Source organism: Micromys minutus (genome assembly GCF_963924665.1).
Source record: "Micromys minutus genome assembly, chromosome: 2".
NCBI classification, from domain to species: Eukaryota; Metazoa; Chordata; class Mammalia; order Rodentia; family Muridae; genus Micromys; species Micromys minutus.
Window position 1 is genome coordinate 26,752,743 of NC_137971.1, and position 24,170 is coordinate 26,776,912.

At 34.6% G+C, this 24,170-nt stretch overlaps 1 protein-coding gene across 1 annotated transcript; it reads left to right on the forward strand.

Annotated features, from left to right (window-relative positions):
- Nucleotides 1-5,107: 5,107 nt before the first annotated feature.
- LOC308417504 (tear acid lipase-like protein) lies at nt 5,108-17,200 on the forward strand (the record flags this gene model as incomplete). The annotated part of the gene is made up of 7 exons (XM_080912898.1): nt 5,108-5,206; nt 5,419-5,536; nt 6,271-6,469; nt 8,057-8,166; nt 9,390-9,526; nt 12,664-12,801; nt 17,186-17,200. 7 exons carry the CDS (start codon nt 5,108-5,110, stop codon nt 17,198-17,200), a joined length of 816 nt encoding a protein of 271 aa, XP_080769024.1.
- Nucleotides 17,201-24,170: the final 6,970 nt, after the last annotated feature.

Here is a 24,170-nt window from a genome sequence, read left to right on the forward strand (position 1 = left end):
GTAAATCTGCACAGTAACAAAACTTTTTAATACTGCAATAAATTTGTTTTCTAATTTTTAGTATAAATGAAGAATTGATGAATTAATATTAACATATAGAGTTCTTAATTTCCAAATTGATATATTCTAAAAATATGAATACAGTGCTACATATTGAATATTCCCATCTCTTCTGATTTTACCTAGTCCTTAATTGAAGATTAAAGATGAGTTTTTTGAATGTTTACTTCTGTAAATATATCAGAAGTAATTATGAAAATTTAAGATAAAGTCAGTCTGTGATAACTACATTGACAAGGATGTTCATTACACATGTTCCACATCTCCCCACCACCACTACCCACTGAGCAGGGTATTGACAGCTCTATGCTTAGTCTGAGCTCTTGCAGACATGCTCTATGGTGCTACAGCATGGCAGTTCCCTCACTACAAACCTGGTAGATTATTTGAAGTGGTACAGTTGCTTTATGACAAACCTAAAGGGGAGATAAAAAATTTTCAGGATCACCAAGGAAACAAGAGACTGACTCTGTGATCAAGAATTCACCTTCATCTTCGACCTTTGAACAGGGTCTCTTAGAAAGAAACAGAACACAGCCCATAAACCAAAATGAAAACCATTTATAGCATGAAATACAAAGTCTTACTTTGCAAATGGGTCAGATCATTAATATCTTTTAATTTTTAAATCTTTACTCTTTCTGTATTCAGAAATTGAAAAGTTGAAACTGCACATAAATATGACCTTCACCCTGCTTAGAATGTCTTTGCTACACAAAGTATCCATGAAAAGCCACAGATATCCGAGGCAAGAGTATCTCAAAAATATTGTATATCGGATGACCAGATGTACCCTCATACAAACAGGCCAGAGTACTAGGTTTTCTACCATGAAAAAGAGGTTCTGATATTTTATAGATGCATAACTGGTTTATTTTGGGTTCCTTCAGATATTTCATTTATAACCCAGAATGTGGGAACATGAGAAAAACTTTTGACATGATTAATTGTAATATTTCTTATATGTTACATTTTTCTTAATAAATATTAACTATCAATACAGCATATATATACAGAGAACTAATGTTTGGTGAAGTTAGACCTATATCTGAAAACATAAACAACTCTGTACATAAGAACTGGTCAAAATCATATAGACATGGCCAAATTCTATTAGAAAAACAATCTAGGGGGTTGCAGAAATGGCTCATTGGTTAAGAGCACTGACCACTCTTCTAGAGGTCCTGAGTTCAATTTTCAGCAATCACATGGTGGCTCACAACCATCTGTAATTAGATCTGATAACCTAATGTGTCTGAAGATAAATACAGTGTACTCATATAAATAAAATAAATAACTTTTTTTTGAAAAAAAAATCTAACCATTGGAAAACACTCTTCAGAGAGCTTGATTTTAACTAATATTTTTAAATTAATTAATTAATTTTTCTGAACCCTGTAGCCCAATAAAGTTTGGGTCTTAGATCTTCTACAGCTTATATGCAGGAATGAGTGTATATGACCATGGTTACCCAGGAATGCACTGAATAGTGAAGCCCCAAATGAACCCAAGGGTGATCCTCCTATCTTACCTCCTGAGTGTGGCATGAACTACCATGATCAGCTCTACTTTTTATCCTCAAATATTTTTCCGTAAATTATTTTTAATAACACAGTTTATTCAATCAACTACATTTTAAGTTTTATTAGACTCCATATTTGTTTAAATTTTAAATTAATCATGAAACATTGATAGTAGAATACTTAGTAACTATCAGTTTCCTTATAAGATGATATATGATTTATACAATTATAAGTCAAAATTCTGGAAAAAAAACAGACAAAAAAATCATTTTTCCAAGCTGTATAAATTTTCTCCATAATGAAGCAATTATCTGATCAGGTTCTTGCCCATATATGTGTAAAGAATATAGATAAAAAAAAAAAACAGGAATAATAGTTAACAAAGCAGAAGTGGGATCTATTACCCTTATAACCTGAGAAATTATTGACTGTGTGTATACCAAAGAAATATGTTTGTCTTTTAAAAAAACATAATTATGAAAATTAGATTCTTCATGCTAGCTCTCCAAATTAATTCCTATTCCAATGGGGAATTAGGAGAGTAGGTTAATATCTTAGCTGAATGAATTAATTAAGGTGAATTTCCAATAATACTAAATATCCATTTATACTTTTATCACTACTCTTCTTGTGGGTCTTCATTCTGCCACCATTGTGGTACTTTTATGTCAATTGCTTTTAATATACAACAGGGAAGTATTTAAAAAGGGGGGAAAGAGAAAAATAGAACCACATAATACTATATCCTATAGAATATAATAGATAAAAAGGGGGAGTCACAAGATATGAACCAGGGAGTTTCAGTACATTGAGATAATAGAGTACAAGTGATTCAAACATATCATTTTGGCTTATTAGTAGATTCTACAGTCTCATCTATGAATAATTATTTCTGGGAAGTAAGAGTTTGAGGACTTAAACATAATTTCACTTTAAAAACTAAGACTTAAGAAAAACTGTCTAATGTTATGTTAAAAGGAGCATACCTCAAGAGTTCCTATTCCTGGAACAGAAACAGCATGTCATGGGCATCCATGAGTGTTGATGTTTTCTATGGGCTTGAGGCATATATGTATGTGTTCATATATGTAACTTTATGTTCCTCCTTCGAGAGATGTTCTCCCTGCCAAGGTTATCAGAAAATTCTCTTCCTGTCCAGGTAAATGACTGAATAATAATCAGAGAAAGCATGAGTCCAAGAGTAGAAAATGTGTTTAGTGTCTCAGCAAAATGGTAGAATTCTGTGACCTTCAGGACAGTCCTTAAGGCTGTGGGTAAAAACTCTGAAAACATGAGTTCAAAAGGATATAATCTCTTTACAATGTAAAATACAGGAGACAATAAGAATTATATGAGAAGCTTCACCGACCTGAGACCTGAAAGATCTAAGGAGCTATACTATGAGCCAGCTTGACAGAAAGATACAAAGGCAGGCAGATTTCTGACTTGAAACTCAGCATCCAACCAAGTTAATTTAGGTTCACATTTTGTCAGAATAGTAATCTCAGGATGGTATACCATACAGCTAAATTTGTTGTCTGTGCTTAACAAAGGCAGTCATATCTCTGAAGTCTGTTTCGATGTTTAAAAATGTGTTTGTTGTCCTATTCTAACAATTAAGGACATTGGTGTCACGGAATGCTGATTCCCATGAACTTTTTACATCTGCAGTGAAACATAGACCATTAGCTTATGAGTGACAATTTGACTTCAAGTCATTAGTTTCACTGCTGCAAATGCCTGTGATCACAGGAAGCCATTTCTAATTCTAACATATAGATAGACATTTCTGAGGCAATGAGCTTATATCCTAATTTTGCTAAAAAACAGAATTTATACTCCAAATTATGATTATGTTTCTTTTCACACAATGAATGTGAGAGTATAAACTTGTACATATTTTCAAATTGTTTTGTGATAGTGATTTGTTTTGTTCTATTGAAATTTTTATGTATCCCTGGCTATTTCAAAACATTCTTGTTATGCATGCTTTGCCATTTTTATATTCCAAAGATATCATCTCCTAAGTTTATACACATGTTGCACGTTTAGTCAGTAATAGGGGAAAATGTCTTTAAAATGGCTTTGTTTACAGTCCCTATCTATATGTTGACTCATTTTGTAATACTGTATATCACAGCACTCAAATTATTCAGTAAGGAAATACAGTTACAGTTACTGGTTTGGAGGAAAATACAGCCTGATGAGTTGTTGTCTAGCTTAAAATCTAAAGAAAGTTTCAGTATTCACACTAAGGATGAGGAGTGGAGAAAGAGGGAATTGGCAGATGAAGAACCCATAGCTAAGAAACCATGTCATTATTGAGAGCTTTGCAACATTTGGCGTCTGATTTAACAGGGATTGAAGCTCATAGTTAAAGTAGGCACTGTCCATTTTAAGGAAAGGTCAGCCAAACAATACATTCCCTGATATACTTATAGTGAGCAGGGTGGAAAAACAGAATTAAATTTTATTCAGACTACAAGAAATCAAAAACATTTCTACTCAGCAACAGTGAGTATGATAAAATTGTGAATTGTATTAGTTTAGGTTCAGTATTCAAACAACAAGAGATGACATTATTTAGGCACTGGGGACAACATATTTGTAGAAATTTGCCAAATCAATTTTTTTCTGCTAAGATTAATTAACCAGTATGTATTTTCCCGTTTAAGGTTACTTAGGGCATTAAACAAAAATAAAATAAAATGAAAATGAATAGAAGCTATAACCTGTGTTTGAAACAACAGCAGGGATGCTACAAGTGGGATCCAACTTTTCTAAAGCAACCTAAATTGACAAATATGTGATGATTGAAATGTGTGCTCAAATAGCACTTTGAAAGAATATTTATAAAGATTTTAAAAAGACTTTTTCCACATTTGTGTTTTTAACAAGAACATACTTTCTAATTTCAAAGGACATTGGTGGAATATATTACATAGTTACACATAGTTATTGAAGAAGGATAAAAATATATGGTTTCTAGACAGGATTCTTTGGAAAGCATATCTTCTACATGTGGAAATTCATTCACCTTGCTTTTCATCCATCTTTGCTATCATTTTTTAACCTTTTCTCCTGTCCTTACACTGCTGCCAAAAGTCTAAAAGGTTTTGAATTAAGCAACCTCTTTAAAGTCATTAACCAATAAAGTACATACTAATCTTTGTCCTTTTGGATAATTCTGAAATAGTCATCAGTGAGGATTTACCAGCAAATTAGTTAGAATTATTTTGTTTTTAAGAACAGCTAAGGAATAGACAATTAGCGATTATAAAAATATCAATTTTAAGTATATCTAAGCTGATATTTAATTATATACCTAAGCTATTCTGTGACCCATAGTTTACCACTGTGAGTCGTCATTTTAAAGTTATTGAGTTCATCTAGATTCTTACTATATAATATGAAAACTTTCAGCTATGGAAGGTTACATATGGACATAATGTATAAGTAAAACATTGAGTTAGTATTGTGACTTTTGCTATTTTTAACAAAAACTATTTTCATTCAGGTTTAAAATGTGGTGGATACTGAGTACAATGTGCCTTATCCATGTATGTGGAAATATATTTTGTTCACATGAACCAAACAAGAATCCTGAAGCTCACATGAATGTTGTAAGCTATTCTTATAACTAATAAAATTAAATATATTTGCTTTATCTCTACAAGTTTCTTTCATCTTCTCTAAATTGTTGCATCTCTTACAATTTGAACATTTACCATGAGTGATGACTTTATTTCAGAAGAAATTTTATTTTAAGAATCATGAGAAATGAATAAGTATAAAAAGGTTCATGAAGATCATTATTGAGTGTTTTCTCTTGCAGAGTGAGATTATTCTCTACTGGGAATATCCAAGTGAAGAATATGAGGTTGTGACTGATTATGGTTACATTCTTCCAATTAACCGAATTCCTCATGGGAAGAATAATGCTGATAACCCAGGTAAGATGTGAGTGAGATCAATACTGAAGCTGTCAGCACCCTGAGGTGATGACATGCTAAGCAATGACTTACTAAAGAGTTACCTCCAAATTCAGTTATTTCAAATGATCATTTGGAGCTCGCTGACTCCCATGAATGGAGCTGGGGCTTATAGAACCTAGGTTTCATTGGTCACTATGAGAACAAGGATGGGTTTCTACAGAGGGCAATGAGCCCCTAAATAATTTCGAGCACACTGCATCTGGGACATCCCTTAGTTTCCTGTTGTGAGCATTTATCCAGATGGTAATACATGAGACCCAGTTCATTCTTAATACCAACCTAGGAGCCCTGCATGTTCTTAGGGTCTAGTGGGTTTTAAAAGAAACTGCACATTAATCTTTGGGTGTTTAGTCATTAGTAGTCTCTATATTTGATTTTGGAGTTCATAAGGTATGAACCATTTCTTTTAAAGAACTACAAACTATAAAAATCTAAAAGAGAAAGAGATATACTAAAAAAATTTATGATTGAGGAGAGTGAGATAGAAGGGAGGCAAAGATGTTGTAGAAATGATTCTCCATTGGTGCAGTTAAATATTGATTAACATTAACTGACATAAGTGAAAGGAAGTCTTAGCACATCATTGTGTGCTAGTGTCAAAATTTTTTGATTTCACTGTGAGTATATGAAAAATTTTCAATATTGTTAGTAGATGCTAATGTTGTAATTCCTTTTCATGATTATTTTTGCAGCCCCAAAGATGATAGTATTTTGTCAGCATGGCTTGTTTACAACTCCTGGTGCATGTGTTTCCAATCCTCCCAACCACAGCTTGGCCTTCATCCTAGCAGATGCTGGATATGATGTGTGGATAGGAAGCAGCAGAGGAAGTACCTGGGCAAAGAAACACGTGACACTAAACCCAGATTCTAAAAAATTCTGGGATTTTAGGTAGGGAACAATTCCATGTGATTTCTCCTTTTGCCTTAAAGGATTATCAAGTATTTTAATCATTAAATAATTGTGTGAGACAGGATTGATGGCATTCAACTTAGAGCAATTTTAGAATATTGAGTTTAGTGACATATTTTGAGACTTTTTATTACTGCTTTTATATATAATAATTATAAAATTATTATTATAGCTTGTTTTCTACACTTGAAATACTAATTACTCTTCTAATCAATCCAGGTTTTAAAAGTACACTTAGTGTGTTTGTGTGTGTGCGTGCATGTGTGTGTGTGTGTGTGTGTGTGTGTGTTTGTGTGTGTGTGTTTGTGAATGTGTGTAAATGCTTCAATATATGTTCGGAGAAAACTAGTTAAGGGAATTGGTTATCCCCTTTAACTGTGTTGGTCCTGGAGATGAAACTCAAGGCAACAGACCTGGTAACAAGTGTCCTTGCTCCCCGAGTCTTCTCACAGCCCACCTCAGCATTTGTTCAAATTGAAAAGTGTAGTAAATTTGATATATTTAAAAAATGTTTTTGTAAATGTAGACATTTGCATACAGCCCTCTACTATTGCTCTTCATTTATACCATGTATTCAGATTTGTGTGTGTGTGCATACATTCTTACATTTATCAATTATATATATATATATATATATATATATATATATATATATATATATATATATATATATTAATGTACATGTGTTTAGTGAGGATCAGAGCACTAGTTTAAGTGTTATTCCTTAGTCACTGTGAGTCAGTCTGGTTTGGAAATCTCTAAGTAGGATAGGTTGGATAGTCAGGCAAACTGCTTATTTTTACACATGCACTGGTAGGATTTCAGGTGAGCACCAGCATAACTTTGTTTCTGTTTTTGCTTTTTTTTATTTTTTAAAGGTGGGTCCTTGGGCTCAACTCACATCTCAATTGTTTTCCAATGATCTAACTCCTCAGGTGACACTGCTGATATTGTGGTAGAGGAAGGATTGATAGTCATGGGAAAAGAGGGAAGGTTAGTTTTATATATGATTATTTGTGTCACAAAGTAGTATCTCACCAATTTATTTAATAAACTTCCTTTACATATTTATCTTTGTACCTTTAGCAACTCTCTCCCTTTCCCTCCCTCCCTCCCTCCCTCACTTCCTCCCCCTCCTCTCCCTCCCTACCTATATCTCTCTCCCTCCCTCTCTTTCTTTCTCTCCATTGGGGGAGGTTTCATATTTCCCAATTTTAAATTATATAATGTTCATGTGCAGAACCTAGAATATTTAGAAATGTGGTTCTCAATTCAAAGTGATCTGAATTCCTTCTAACAATACATTCACTGTGGAATGACCATGCTAGCTTAATTCTGAGAAATGTGTATAATTGTGAACAAATGCCATGGAAAAATAATGATCACAGAAAAATGGTGAGTATAAGGTGGTAATTTTATGATAATTTTGTAGTAATTGATAATTGCCACCACTTTGTGAACTATATCTCCCTTCATATAGATCACATAGAGACATCATTTAAAACAGAAATTAATTACTTATTGGTTAATAATAAATTATCTTTTCTCCATTCTGTTTTCTTGCAGTTCTGATGAAATGATAAAATATCACCTTTCATCCACCAATAATTTCATTCAGGAGAAAACAGGACAAAAGCAGATTTACTATATTGGCCATTCTCAAGGAACCCTTACAGGTATGACAATAAAGAACAATGGTGAAACTTTATCCTGAAGAACACAAAGATCTACATAGAATTCGCAGCTCTTTGTTAAACACAGAGAAGCTCTGACAGATGATGACAACTGTAGCCTGCTTTAAAATGTCAAATGTTGGAACCGTAGTCTCTAATTCATAACATATTTAACTCCTAGGGTTCTTTATACCTTGAATTTCTGAAATAATAACTCACTGTTCGTGTGTGTGTGTGTGTGTGTGTGTGTGTGTGTGTGTGTGTGTGTGTGCCTGTGCATGTATACTTGCATGTTTTTTCTCAAATTGCATTTTGCATTTTGAAAGCTGGAATGTCCATTTTAATTAGAAAATGCTTAATGAATATTTGCCCACTGTCTTCATCAGCTCTCCCATAGCTTTGATTGATATTATTTGGGTTTGTACAAAATATATATTTTAAAAGACCGAATGTAATCAAGTGTAGATTGTTCTAACTGTCTGACCTACAGGGAAAATATTTCTAACTAATGCATCCATTGGTTCAATTTATAATCTGACAGACAGAATGACTGTAGATATATAAGTAGACAATTTGTATATGGATGTGCACCTGCATGAGTGGACTGGAGGTGCTACATGGGGGACTTGTGAAGATAGATCATTACAAATCTAGATACCATTGAAATCAATGTCTGACATTTTGAGTAGGATCCTCTTCCAAGAGTTAAGGAATATTTTATCTTTTAAAAGTGCTGAGCTAATACTTAATTACAGTCAGTCTCAAGCATGTGAGCCAGCAGTCAAAAGCTCAAAGGCCATCTATAAGTCTTTAATAAATGTGCACAGGAAAGAAGAGAAAAAATAAGTTAGGTGGAACTGCCGAAAGTAGAAAATGCCAAAGTAACAGAATTCCAGAATTTAGTAGAGAGATCTCTTAAAGGGCAAAATATTTTTCCTCTTTAAGAATGATTTTTTTTCTAATGGTAAATCATAAACAGGGTCATTCACAAAAAGTGGTAGTGGGAGAAGCAAATTGAATAAAACTTAAGGAGTTTAACATCTTAGCACTCTTATGGGTAAACTAAGGAAAATCTTCAGGATCAAGTTTAAATGTCTGGCAAAAAAGAGTCATAATCTCTGTGTAACAGCCTAAGCCTGCAGAAAATATTGAGAAAGAAACAGCAACTATACAGACATACATCTGTAAATATATACATATTATATATGTTTGTGTATGTTTTTCAGGCACTAGAGAATTTGAAACAAATCAAGATCGGTCTGAAATAATTAAAGTAAACCTTTTTCTGGGTCCAGTTTATAATGCTTTAAATATAGAAAGTGCTGAGCAGCTTCTATATTTCACCTCTACATCAACTACCAAGGTTTGTGATGAACTCAAAGTGGTGGTATACTTACATTTTTCAGAGTTAGATTCCTAAGGAATAGATCTACCTGTACAGTTTAGGGCTTATTCACCTGCATTGCCCACCTTGAGGGCTATAGCCAGTCTCACCTCAAAGTTGAGCAGTCTGTTTAGAAAACACTCCCAAATATAGTAGGATTATTTTTAATCAGATTAAATTGAAGAGGGGCAGGGTAAAAGGATAACATCTCAAATGCAAATACAGAGTATCTAATAAAAAAGATAAAATAAAAGAAAATGGATCGATTATTTAAACCACGAAAAAAAAAAAGAAAAGAAAAAGAAAAAGAAAACTCCTGAGAATCATGAACATCATAGGGTGACAGCGATCTTTCTCTTACATTATTAGAGAGAGTTTACTCAGGGCTAATTCCCAGTGGACTTAGTGACCTAAACACTGTATAGAAATGGCTGTATTTTGAAGTACGTTTAGCATAAAATGAAAACATGTCAACGCAAAACTTGTAAATGAACAAGGCCAGGAAAACACTGAAAACTCTGTAGGTAATGTATACAGGTTAAGTAAATGTGTTACATTTACACAAGAGTTACTATTCTTTCACAGAAGAGGGTCACTGTAATGCTACACCATAAATGAACTAACAATATTTCCACGAATTGAGATAGCCAAGAGAAAGTACCTCAAAGCACATGATTCCTTCTAGATGAAAGAATCTCAATAAAGATCAACAATGTTAATAGACACATCAGTGATCAAGATGCTGTAGGGAGGAAACAATGACAACTCCATTTAGAAATGATTTCAGAGTTAATTGAAAACACACACAAAGTACATAGAAAACAAGAGTTCTCAAACACAGCATATTAGGTTTTGAGAGAGTGTAACATGAAAAATATGACTCTACCAGACTGTTAAATTGCACATCTGTTGCCCAAAGGGAATTCCCACCTATGTAAGCTTTATAAACAAGTGAGATTTGAAAAAGTCCAAAGCAGCTAAGGTTTCCATCCAAGGAAAAAGGGTTGAAATTCAAAGATATATAGAGAATATAATCTGATTTTCAGCTTACTATAAACTTTACATCTAGCTGAGCAAACAAATTCAAAGCCAGACAATGGAATTGGAAAGACTCAAGAGTGCTGAAGGTTTGAGATAAGACTGTGTACAAGCAACATAGTAATTAATGTTTTATTGGTGATTAGACTATAACTAACCTATAGAGCAAAATTAGACTTCTGTAAACCTTATATTCTGGCATTCTGTATTTATTAGCAGAATAATATAGGGATATATGTGGTAATAATGCCAGTGACACAAATAAAACAGGGCCATGTATTTTAGTCAAATTGTATCTTTACCAATTTAAAAATGAATAATCTCACAGGGAATGCCAAGGCACTGAGCTGGGAGAGGGAGTTTGGGATAGGGAGCACCCTCATTGAGGCAATGGGAGGGTGAGGAGGGATGGGATTCGAGGAAAGAAGATAACACCTGAAATACAAATACAGAAATTATCCAATACAAAAGAATAATCTAATCAGTTATGCATTTATTTGAAAAAATAGTATAATTGGAGCTTAATCTAAGTAGTTCTGTGTCTTTTTGAAAAATTATAATTAAGCATCCTTCTAGAAAAATATCAGAATCACATTATTTTAAAGGCAAAGTAGACTGAACATTTATCAATATTTCTCAGAAATGAAGATGGCAGCTGGTTGGCAGCTCAGATGGTTGTTGCTTAGCACTACATGAAACCTACACAGTAATGAATACCCGAGTACCGCAGCATAAGAAGGACATGAAGAAGAATCAATATCACTTTGAGGCTGTTCTGAGCTACACAGCAAACTCACTACCAATCTGGGATATATGAAACTGTGTCTAAGAAAATAAATAAATTAAAATAGAGCATAAATGTAAACGTTAAAATAGTAAATGTGTACCCAATAGTCCTGCTTGCTTGGCAAAATAACAAATGATTTATAGAAAGGATATAAATTCAGTAAAAAGTAAAGTTTGTCTCTGGAATGAAAATTGGTTTAATTTTCAGAAAATTGGTAATTTACCTGTTAATAGACTATGAAAGAAATGATGCAGGATCTCGGTAGATATAGAGAAAGTATACAGCAACTTCTGTTCTTTCCATCTCATTGAAAACTAGGAATCAATGTTAATAGTCTCTAAACTATGAAACTATATATTTGGGGAAAGTTCACCAACAAAATACTTTGTACCTAAATGTATAATACAACATTCCTCTTGCTACATCGATGAACATTTATTCTATAAAGAACTGCCAAAATAAAAGTCAATTTAATAAATCTGTGATTGTGAGAATGGGTGTCATTTTTGCTAATGGTGATTTGTCCCTCTCTACAAGCCCCTTTTTATGTTCAGGCAAGAAACCCAAGTAGGCTGTGAATCACAAACAAAAAACCAAAATCAAACCAACCAAAACCAAACCAACCAACAACCAAACAAATAAAAAACCAGATATGAAAGTGAAAGTAGAAGGAGAATGAGTTGGAAAGTATGTGTCCTTTAGAGGCAGGAAACTGGATATGAGAGGATAATGGGTTGAGAATAATCAATACATTGTAAATACATATGATGTGGACAAATCAATAGGGAAAAAAGGAAGTCTGTATGATATAAAATATAGTTTCTATACGAAAGGTAATGAATCTACAAAAGCACCAAAACTATCTTGATCAAATTTGTCATGGTGTAGAGCAAATTTACAGGGTACAAGACCAAACACACACACACACACACACATACACACACACACACACACACACATCATTTGAGATGTAACAAACAACAGAGTTAAATTTTAAGTTATAGATATAGTACTAGCATAAAAATTCTGACAAATAAAAATATAAATGAATAAGAACTAGTAAAGAGACAAAAATGTAGATTAAAAATGACATCCATGCTAGAGAAAGTTCACAGGAGTTTTAGAAAAGCCATGTTTTAGAAAAATATCCTTATCAGTGAACTGAGCCAATCCACTGTTTAGTAACACACAATAGTTTTATCTTATGTCTCACTCCCTATAAACATTAAGCTTCTATCAGACAAAACACCTCCTCACACTAAGAGCTGCTTTTTACATTTGTCGATTTCAGCTCCTTTTTGGTGAAAAAGAATTTTTACCTACTGTAGTGTCCAGTAATGGAGATGTATGTGATATTAACTTAGACAATGCTGGATGTGCTACTGTGATGGGATTAATGGGTGAATATTCTCCAGAGCAGTTAAACATGGTAGGTAGGTGTTTGTGTGTGTGTGTGTGTGTGTGTGTGTGTGTGTGTGCGCGTGCGCACGTGTGGATGCACGCTCTTGAGATAATTCTATCAGTAAATAAACTCTAATTCATTTAGTATGGTACATATTACAATCAAGGCGTGCTTCACAATCAATTCCAAGTTCTTACGATGAGAACTCAGATCTGTTATCCACCAATATGAATAAATGGCTTGGTATCAGGTATGGATGAGTTTTATCTTTTCTTCTACTCAGTTTAGTCAAATACATCTGATGTCATTCACTAAGAAACTTATCACCCAGCTCAGTATTTGAGTTCCAGAATTAAGAATAGCTCCACATAAACTACCACATAGAATATGAATCATTAACAAAAAGAAATTCTTTAACACGTGAATATTAAATGTTAATATCTAAGCTTTACTAAATCTTTTACCTTCATAGTAAATAGCATGATTTGAACAAATGAACATCAAAACATTCAAAATGTATATGTAATGTTAAAAACATTAGTCACCTCTTGAAGTAAACTCACAACAAATTAGTGCTCTAAGTACTATTTCTACTTAATGAAACCTAATGGTGAACTGGAAATCATAGACATGCAAGTAACATTATACCTTTAGAAGGTTGTATTTATAGATTTAGGAATAAGTAATAAAAATTAAAGGAAAGAGTTTTCATAGTTCACAAATTTTAGATTGGGCAAAGGAGTGTGCATGGTAGGGCTTGGAGGGCAGATAACGAGAAAATGATGTAATTCTATTATCATTTCAAAAAATGACAAATGAAAACCTTTCTTATTGTAACAAGAATATTTAGATTCCTTTCTGCAGGCAAAATTCAGACTTGCATTTATAAACAGATCAAAGATATACAGCCTTTTCCCCTTTTATTTGGCGTGCATGAGTGTTTTGCTTGTATGTCAGTTCATTCACATTCTGATGCACATATGATTCATTGAATAGCCATGAACTAGAGCTTTTGATTTTTGTGAGCCACCATATAGGTTCTGAAAATTGAATATAGGTTCTTTGCAAGGACCACTGCTTTTTGTATATGGAAATAATGCACCGTCACTCTGAAAGATCTGTTCTTTGGAAGGAAATTAAATTCACATAAATGTATGTTGTGTCTGCCTATCTCCTAGAGTCACATGGAAGTGTATGTGAAGCTCATTCAAGCAGGAACATCAGTAAAAAATCTTATGTATTATAGTCAGGTACATGCTCTCCAGTATATTTCTATTTTTCCTTCTGATTTTGAGATTCATCTACTTTCTTAAGTTACAGAAAATCTTCCTTAGTTGTCTTTGTAGTCAGGGTATTACACTGAAATTGACAGAATAGATGGAATTTACTAATACATAGAACCTTTGTAGAAAAATGGTATAAAAGCAGTTGGTCATATCATTTTATCCTCAATAATTTTCATGGAATGATGCAAGATTAGAATTGTAGGTGCTGAGGATCAGCAGAGATCCAGAGACACAGGCCTGGTGAGACAGTGCTCCAAGTAGCTGAGGAGCAGAGAGGTCTGTGCAGAGCTCTCAGGACATGCTCACACCACTGATTGGTTCAGGGGAGCAGGAATCCTGCCTTAGGTTGTCTGTTTACACATGGTGGCCCTTGAGTGCAGAAAAGGCACTCAGGACATCTACCACCAGGAACAGCAGAGATCCAAGGATGCAGGCCAGGTACAAGGGAGAAAGGAGAAAAAATCACTGACAACAAGACCATTTATCTCAGACAAAAATATGGCAAGAGGAAAGCAAAAGAACATACCCCAGGGAAACCAAAACAACCTGGCAACACCAGAACCCAGCTCTCCCATCACAACAAACAGCAGAATGCCAAAAACTCCAGAAAAAGAAGACTCAGACCCAAAATCATACCTCAAGATTATGATAGAGATCCTTAAACAGGAACAGGAGGAAAAGCATAAAGAATTAGCTTTTAAAGAGGAAACATAAAAAATCCTCAAAAACTCAAAGAATTAGAGGAAAATAGAACCAAAGTGATGAAGGAATGGAAGAAGGAATTTAAAATGGAAATGGAAACAATAAAGAAAACACTAAAAGAGACAACCCTAGAGATAGAAAACCTAAAAAAGAAATCAGGAGTCACAGATGCAAGCATCTCCAACAGACTACAAGAGATGGAAGAGAGAATGTCGGGGGCTGAAGACAACATTAAAAACATAGAAAAAACAGTCAGAGAAGATGCAAAAACCAAAAAGATCTTAACCCAAAATGTCCAGAAGATCCAACACAATAAAAAAATCAAACCTAAGGATAATATGAAGAGAAGAGGGTGAAGAATATCAACTAAGAGGCACAGTAAATATCTTCAACAAAATTGTAAAAGAAAAGTTCCCTACCCTGAAGAATGAGATGACCATGAGCATAAAGAAGCCTACAGAACTCCAAATGAAATTCCAGAGAAAAAGACCAGAGAAAAATTCCTCCCGACACATAATAGTCAAAATGCCAAGTGCCCAAAACACACAAAAAAAAAGAATACTAAAGGAAGTAAAGGAAAAAAGGTCATGTAACATATAAAGGCAGACCAATCAGAATCACACCCGATTTTTCAACAGAGATTATGAAAGCTAGAAGATCCTGGACAGACATCATGCAGACCCTAAGAGAACACAAGTGTCAGCCCAAGCTACTATACGTAGCAAAACTCTCAATCACCATAGATGGAGAGTCCAAGATATTCCAAGACAAAACTAAATTTACACAATATCTGACCACAAACCCAGCACTACAATAAATTATAGGTGGAATACCAAATACGAGGGGAACTACATCCTAGTAAAAATAAGAAAACTCCTAAGGAAGAAAACCAAAAGAAGAAAGACACACAGGCACAATTCTACCTCCAAAAGCAAAAAAAAAAAAAAAAAAAAAAAAAAAAAAAAAAAAAAAAAAAAAAAAGCAGGAAACATCAACCACGATTCCTTAATATCTGTTAATATAAATGGACTCAATTCCCCAATAAAAAGATATAGGCTATCAGACTGGATACATAAACAATACCCAGCCTTTTGCTGCATACAGGAAACTCATCTCAGAGACAAAGACAGACACTATCTCAGAGTAAAAGGTTGGGGAAAAATGTTCCAAGCAAATGGCCCCAAGAAGTAAGGTGGAGTGGCCATTCTAATATCGAATAAAGTAGGTTTTCAACCAAAAGTTATCAAAAAAGATAAGGAAGGACACTTTTTACTCATTACAAAGGAAATTTGTCAGGAGGAACTCTCAATCCCTAACATATATGCTCCAAATACAAGAGCACCCATATTCATAAAAGAAACACTACTAAAGCTCAAAAAATACATTGCACCCTACAAAATAATAGTGGGAGACTTCAACACCCCAATTTCACCAATGGAAAGGTTATGGAAACAGAAACTGAACAAGGACACAGTGAAACTAGCAGAGGTTATGAACCAATTGGAATTAATAGATAAGTACAGAACATATCATCCTAAAACAAAAGACTACACCTTCTTCTCAGCACCTCATGGCACCTTCTTCAAAATTGACCTTATAATTGATCACAAAATGAGCCTCAATAGATATAAGAAGACTGAAATATTTCCATGTATGCTATCAGATCACCATGATCTACGGTTGGGTTTTAATAACAACAAAGACAACAAAAAGCCCATATACACATGGAAACTAAATGATGTTCTATTAAATGATAGCATAGTCAAAAAAGAAATAATAAAGAAATTAAAGATTTTCTAGAATTTAAAGAAAGTGAAAACACAACATACCCAAACCTATGGGATGCCATGAAAGCAGCACTGAGAGGAAAACTCATAGCTCTGAGTGCTTCCTAAAAGAAACTGGAGAGAGCATACACTAGCAACTTGACAGCACAGTTGAAAACTCTAAAAGAAAAGGAAGCAGATACACCCAAGAGGAGTAGATGGCAAGAAATAATCAAACTTAGAGCAGAAATATACCAAATAGAAACAAAAAGAACCATTCAAAGAATCAACAAAACACAATATAGGAATGGTAATTACATCCAGGAAAACAAAATAACTTAATCATCTCACAGCAGAACAAAAAGAAGAGAGCCACACAAACATATTACCACTTCCAACACAAAATTAAAAGGAACATCTCTACAACAATAGACAATATTCCCCAATAAAAATACATAGAATAACAGCATGGATATGTAAATAGGACCCAACATTTTACTGCATAGAGGAAACACACAGCAATTTCTTTTTTTAACTTCATTTTAAAAAACAAAGATAAAAGAAAAAAAATTTAAACATTTTTGCATAAATGTATACAAATACATTTTTGTCAGTGCTTGGCTTTTTTTTTTCTTTTTCTTTTTGTTTTTTCCGAAGGAAGAAAATGTTTGATTTTTAATCCAAATGTAGATGGTTATATGTAACTGGTTGTTACATTACTGAAAATCACAATTCTTTCTTTTTCTTTTTTAATTGGATACTTCATGTATTTACATTTCTTTCTTTTTTTTCTTTATTTTAAAAAACAAAGATAAAAGAAAAAATTTAAACATTTTTGCATAAATGTATACAAATACAATTTTGTCAGTGCTTGGCTTTTTTTTTTCTTTTTTTTAAAGGTTTGATACTCTGCATTAAGGTCTTACTAGTTACAATGAGTAAAAAGTACATGTAAAACAGGATATAACCCGAAATTAGTCAATGTTTTCTTGGTGTGTAAGGATTGAGCATAATTTTTTTTGTTTTGTTTTTTTCTTGAACTTCACACAGTCTGTGAGTTGTTTCTGGGGCAGTGCGAGCCTCTGGGGTTAGCATCCCACTATCAGTGACTGCATATTATGTTTATTCTTTTGTAACTGGGTTATCTCACTCAGGATGATATTTTCTAGATGCAACCATTTTCTTAAAAATTTGGATAAGTCATTGTTTCTGATAGCTGAGTAGTACTCCATTGTGTAAATGTACCACAATTTTTGTATCCATTCATCTACTGAAGGACATCTGGGTTCTTTCCAGCTTCTAGCTATTATAAATAGAGCTGCTATGAACATTGTGGTGCATGTATTTTTGTTGTATATTAGAGTGTCTCTGGGGTATATGCCCAGAAGTGGAATAGCTGGATTTTCAGGTAGTACTATGTCCAATTATCTGAGGAATCGCCAGACTGATTTCCAGAGTGGTTGTATCAGTTTCCAACCCCACCAACAGTGGAGAAGTGTTCCTCTTTCTCCACAACCTCGCCAGCATCTGCTGTCATCTGAGTTTTGGATCTTGGCCAATCTGACTGGTGTGAGGTGGAATCTCAGGGTTGTTTTGATTTGCATTTCCCTGATGGCTAAGGATGTCGAGCACTTCCTCAGATGTTTCTCAGCCATTCGATATTCCTCAGCTGAGAATGTTTTGTTTAGCTCTGTACCCCATTTTTTAATAGGGTTATTTGATTCTCTGGTGTCTAGCTTTTTGAGTTCTTTGTATACCTTGGATATTAGGCCTCTATCTGATGTGGAGTTGGTAAAGATCTTTTCCCATTCTGTTGAGTGCTGTTTTGTTTTCTTGACAATGTCCTTAGCCTTACAGAAACTTTGCAATCTCATTAAGTCCCATTTGTTAATCTTTGGCCTTAGAACTTGAGCTATTGGTGTTTTGTTAAGAAAATTTTCTCCTGTGCCTATGTGTTCTAAGGTTTTCCCTACTTTCTCATCTAATAGTTTCAGACACACAGCAATTTCAAAGACAGACACTACATCAGAGCAAAAGGCTGGTCAAAGTTTTCTAAACAAATTTTCCCAAGCAAAAAGATATAGTGACCATTTTAATATCCAATAAAATAGACTTTAAACCAAAAGTTATCAAAGAGGAACTTAGGCCAATACTTCTTAAACTAATCCACAAAATAGTAATAGAAGGAACACTATCTAATTTGTTATATGAAGTCAAGTTTATGCTGATACCTAAACAACAAAAAGGCCCAATAAAAAGATAGAACTTCAGAACAATATTGATTATGAATTCACTAGATCAACAAACTCAAAATAAAAATAAGCACACATGGTTATCTCATTGGATGCAGCAGAAGTCTTGGGCCAATTACCATATCCTCATGTTAAAAGTCTTCAAAGTTCTGGAATTCAAGGAACATGCACAAATATAATAAAAGCAAAATACAGAAAACCAATAGCCAACATCAAACTGAATGGAGAGAGACTTGAAGCAATCCCACTAAAATCATGGACAAGACAAGGATGCCAACACTCTTGCTGAATGTAGAAGAAAGCAAATAGAACCATAATTTATCTCCAAGTTAACCAGAGACCTCAACGACAACAACAAAAACAGAAATACTAAATTAGGTAGAAGCGAAACTAAACAAGTGTCTTAAACACACTGGTACAAAAAAAAATTCTGGAACAAAACAAAATACCTCAGACACTACAATAAAAAAATTAATGAATGGGACCTCATAAAACTGAAAATCTTTTGCAAGGCTATAAGACTTTCTATAGGATGAAATAGCACCCTATAGAAAGGTGAAAGATCTTCGCCAACACTACATCTGAAAGAGGACTAATATCCAAAATAAACTTGAAAAATTAGACACCAACAAACCAAATAACCCAATTAAAGTCAGGGTACAGAACTAAACAAAAAATCTCAACTTAGGATACTCTAATGGCAGAGGACCAGAAGTTTTTAGTGCAGAATTGTATCAGATATTCAGAGAAGACCTTACACCAAAAGTCTCCAAATTATTCCACAAAATAGGAACAGAAGAAACACTACCAATTCATTCTTTGAAACCACAATTACATTCATACCTAAACCTCACAAAACCCTGCAAAGAAAGAAAACTTCAGAAAAATTTCCCTCATGAACATCAATGCAAAAATACTCAATAAATTTCTCACAAATCAATCCAAGAACACATAAAAGAAACCATTCAACATGATCAAGTTGACTTCATCCCCGAGATGCAGGGATAGTTCAGTATATGAAAATCCATCAACTTAGTCCACTATATAAACAAACTCAAAGAAAAAAAAACACATGATCACCTCATTAGATGCTGAGAAAGCATTTGACAAAAGTCAATACCCCTTCATGCTAAAAGTGTTGGGAAGATCAGAAAATCAAGGCCCATAACTAAACCTAGCAAAAGCTATATACAGCAAAACCAATAACCAATATAAAACTAAATTGATCCTACTAAAAAGACTAGACAAGTCTGCCTACTCTTCCTCTATCTATTCAATATAGTACTGGAAGTCCTGGGCAGAGCAATTAGACAATAAAGGAAGTCAAAGGGATACAAATTGGAAAGGAAGAGGTCAAAATATCACTATTTGCGAATGATATGATAGTATACTTAAATGACCCCAAAGTTCCACCAGAGAATGGCTAAGCCATATAATCAATGTTAGCAAAGTGGCTGAATATAAAATTAACTCAAAAATCATTAGCTTTCCTCTAGTCAAAGAATAAGCCTGATGAGAAAGAAATTAAGAAATCAACACTCTTCACAATAGTCACAAATATAAAATACTGTGGTGTCATCTTCCCAAAAGCAATCTACAGATTCAATGCAATCCTCAACAAAATTTAACCTCAGTTCTTCATAATGTTAGAAAGAGCAATTTACAATTTCATCTGGAATAACAAAAAACCCAGGATAGTGAAAACTACTCTGAACAATAAAAGAATTTTTAGGGAAATCACAATCCTTGATCTCAAGCTGTATTGCAAATCAATCATTATAAAAACTGCATGGTATTTGTAGAGAGACAGGCAGGTAGATCAAGGCAATAGAATTTAGGACCCAAAATTGAACTCATACTCCTATGGTTATTTGATTTTTTTAAAAAGTAGCTGAAAAATGACAGCATCTTAAACAAATGGTGCTGGTTCGACTGGCAGTTAGAATGCTGAAGAATGCCAATTGTCTCATTCATATCTCCTTGTACAAAGCCCAAGTCCAAGTGGATCAAAGACCTCCACATAATACCAAGTACACTGAAACTAGTAGAACAGAAAGTGGGGGAAAGCTCAGAAAACATAGGCACTGGCAGAAATTTTCTGAACAGAACACCAATGGCTTATGCTCTAAATTCAAGATTCGATAAATGGGACCTCATAAAACTAAAAAGTTTCTGTAAGGCAAAGGACACTGTCAATAGGACAAAACAGCAACCAAAAGATTGGGGGAAAAATCTTTACCAGTCCTACATTTGATACAGGGCTAATATCCAATATATACAAAGAACTCAAGAAGATAAACTTAGAGAAACAAATAATACTATTAAAAAATGGGCTACAAAGCCAAACAAAGAATTCTCAGCTGAGGAGTACAGAATAGCTGTTAAGTACCTAAAGAAATGTTCAACATCCCTAGTCATCAGGGAAATGCACATCAGAGCAATCCTGAGATTCCACCTCACACCAGAATGGCTAAGATCAAAAACTCAGGTGACAGCACATGCTGTCCAGGATATGAAAAAAGAACACTCTTCCATTGTTGGTGGGGTTGCAAGCTGCTACAACCCCTATCAAATCAGCCTGGAGGTTTCTCAGAAATTTGGACGAAGTATTACCTGAAGACCCAGCTATACCATACTCCTGGGCATATACCCAAAAAATGCTCCAACATATAACAAGGACACATGCTCCACTATGTTCATAGCAGCCTTATTTAGCCCCAAGCTGAAAAGAACCCAGATATTCTTCAACAGAGGAATGAATGTGATACATTATCCAGAGACTGCCTCCCCTGGGGATCTATTCCATATGCAGCAACCAAACCCAAACACTATTGCTGGTGTCAAGAAATGCTTAATGGCAGGAGCCCGCTATGGATGCTTCCTCCGAGTCTCTGCCAGAGCCACACTGATACAAATGAGGATGCTTGCAGTTAACCAATCTGACTGAACACAGAGACCCTAGTAAAGGAGCTAGAGAAAGGACCTTAAGGAGATGAAAGTGTTTGCAACCCCTTGAGAAAAACAACATTATCAACCAACCAAACCATCCAGAACTCTCAGCAAGTAAAACACCAACCAATGAGTACACATGGAGAAACTAATAGTTCCAGTTGCATATGTAGCGGAGGACAGCATTGTCTGCATATCAATGAGAGAAGAGGCGTTTGGTCCAGGGAAGGCTCATTTTTCCAGTGTAAGGAAATGTATGGTGCTGTGGTGGGAGTTAGTGGTTGAGGGAGGGAGCACCTTCATGGAAGCAAGGGGAGGAGGAGAAATCCAAGTTGGGGGGAGAGATAACACTTGAAATGTAAATACAGAGAATATCCAATAAAAATGAAGAACAAGAGAATAAAGGATCTATTTTCATTCTTTTGCATGTTGAGTGCCAGTTGGACCAGCACCATTTGTTGAATAGGCTGTCCTTTTTCCATTGAATGTTTACTGCTCCTTTGTAAAAAATCAGGTGACCATATACATGAGGGCTCATTTCTGGATCTTCTATTCTATTCCATTGATCCACTTGCCTATTTCTGTACCAGTACCATGCAGTTTTCAGCACAATTGCCTTGTAATATAGCTTGAGGTCAGGGATAGTGATTCCCGCAGATGTTTTTTTGTTGTTGAGGATGGATTTCGCTATTCTAGGTCTTTTGTTATTCCATATGAAATTGCACATTGATCTTTCCAATTCCATGAAGAACTGGGTTGGAATTTTGATGGGGATTGCATTGAATCTGTAGATTGCTTTTGGTAGGATGGCCATTTTTAAGATGTTGATCTTTCCAATCCATGAGCATGGGAGATCTTTCCATTTTCTGAGATCCTCCTCAATTTCTTTCTTTAGAGGTTTGAAGTTCTTGTCATACAGGTCCTTTACTTCCTTAGTTAGAGTCACACCAAGGTATTTCATAGTTTTTGTAACGATTGTGAAGGGTACCTTTTCCCTAATTTCTTTCTCCACATGTTTGTCCTTTGAGTATAGGAAGGCTACTGATTTGTTTGAGTTAATTTTGTATCTGGCCACTTTGCTGAACTTGTTTATCAGCTGTAGGAGTTCTCTGGTGGAATTTTTGGGGTCACTCAAGTACACTATCATGTCATCAGCAAAGAGTGATGTTTTTATCTCTTCCTTTTCGATTTGTATCCCCTTGATCTCCTTTTGCTGTCTAATTGCTCCAGCCAGGACTTCTAGTACTATGTTGAATAGGTAGGGAGAGAGTGGGCAGCCTTGTCGAGTCCCTGATTTTAGTGGGATTGCTTCAAGTTTCATGCCATTAAGTTTGATGTTGGCTGTTGGTTTGCTTATATTGCTTTTATTATGTTTAAATATGGGCCTTGGATTCCTGTTCTTTCCAGGACTTTTAACATGAAGGGGTGTTGGATTTTGTGGAATGCTTTCTCAGCATCTAGTGAGATGACCATGTGATTTTGGTCTTTAAGTTTGTTTATATGGTGGATTACATTGATGGATTTCCTTATGTTAAACCATCCCTGCATCCCAGGGATGAAGCCTACTTGGTCATGATGAATGATGGTTTTGATGTGTTCTTGGATTCGGTTTGCAAGGATTTTGTTGAGTATTTTTGCATCAATGTTCATAAGTGAGATTGGTCTGAAGTTCTCTTTTTTTGTAGGGTCTTTGTGTGGCTTACGTACGAGGGTTATTGTAGCCTCAAAAAATGAGTTGGGTAATATTCCATCTGATTCTATCTTTTGGAATAGCTTGGCGAATATTGGTGTTATATCCCCAATAAATGTCTGATAAAATTCTGCACTGAACCCGTCTGGACCTGGGCTTTTTTTGGTTGGGAGGCTTATGATGACTTCTTCTATTTCTTTAGGTGTTATAGGGTTATTTAGATGGTTTATTTGGTCCTGGTTCAACTTTGGGACCTTGTATCTGTCTAGGAATTCGTCCATTTCCTCCAGATTTTCCAATTTTGTGGAGTATAAGTTTTTGTAGTAGGATCTGATGATTTCTTGAATTTCCTTAGTTTCAGTTGTTATGTCACCACTTTCCTTTCTGATTTTGTTAATTTGGATACTCTCTCTTTGCCCTTTAGTTAGTCTGGCTAGGGGTTTATCAAACTTGTTGATTTTCTCAAAGAACCAACTCTTTGTTTTGTTGATTTTTTATATGGTTTTTTTTTTGTTTCTATTTGGTCTATTTCTGCCCTAATTTTGATTATTTCTTGCCGTCTACTCTTTTTGGGTATATCTGCTTCCTTTTCTTCTAGGGCTTTTAGCTGTGCTGTCAGGTTGCTGATGTGAGCTCTCTCCAGTTTCTTCTTGGAAGCACTTAGGGCAATGAGTTTTCCTCTCAATACTGCTTTTATTGCATCCCATAGGTTTGGGTATGTTGTGTTTTCGTTTTCGTTGAATTCTAGAAA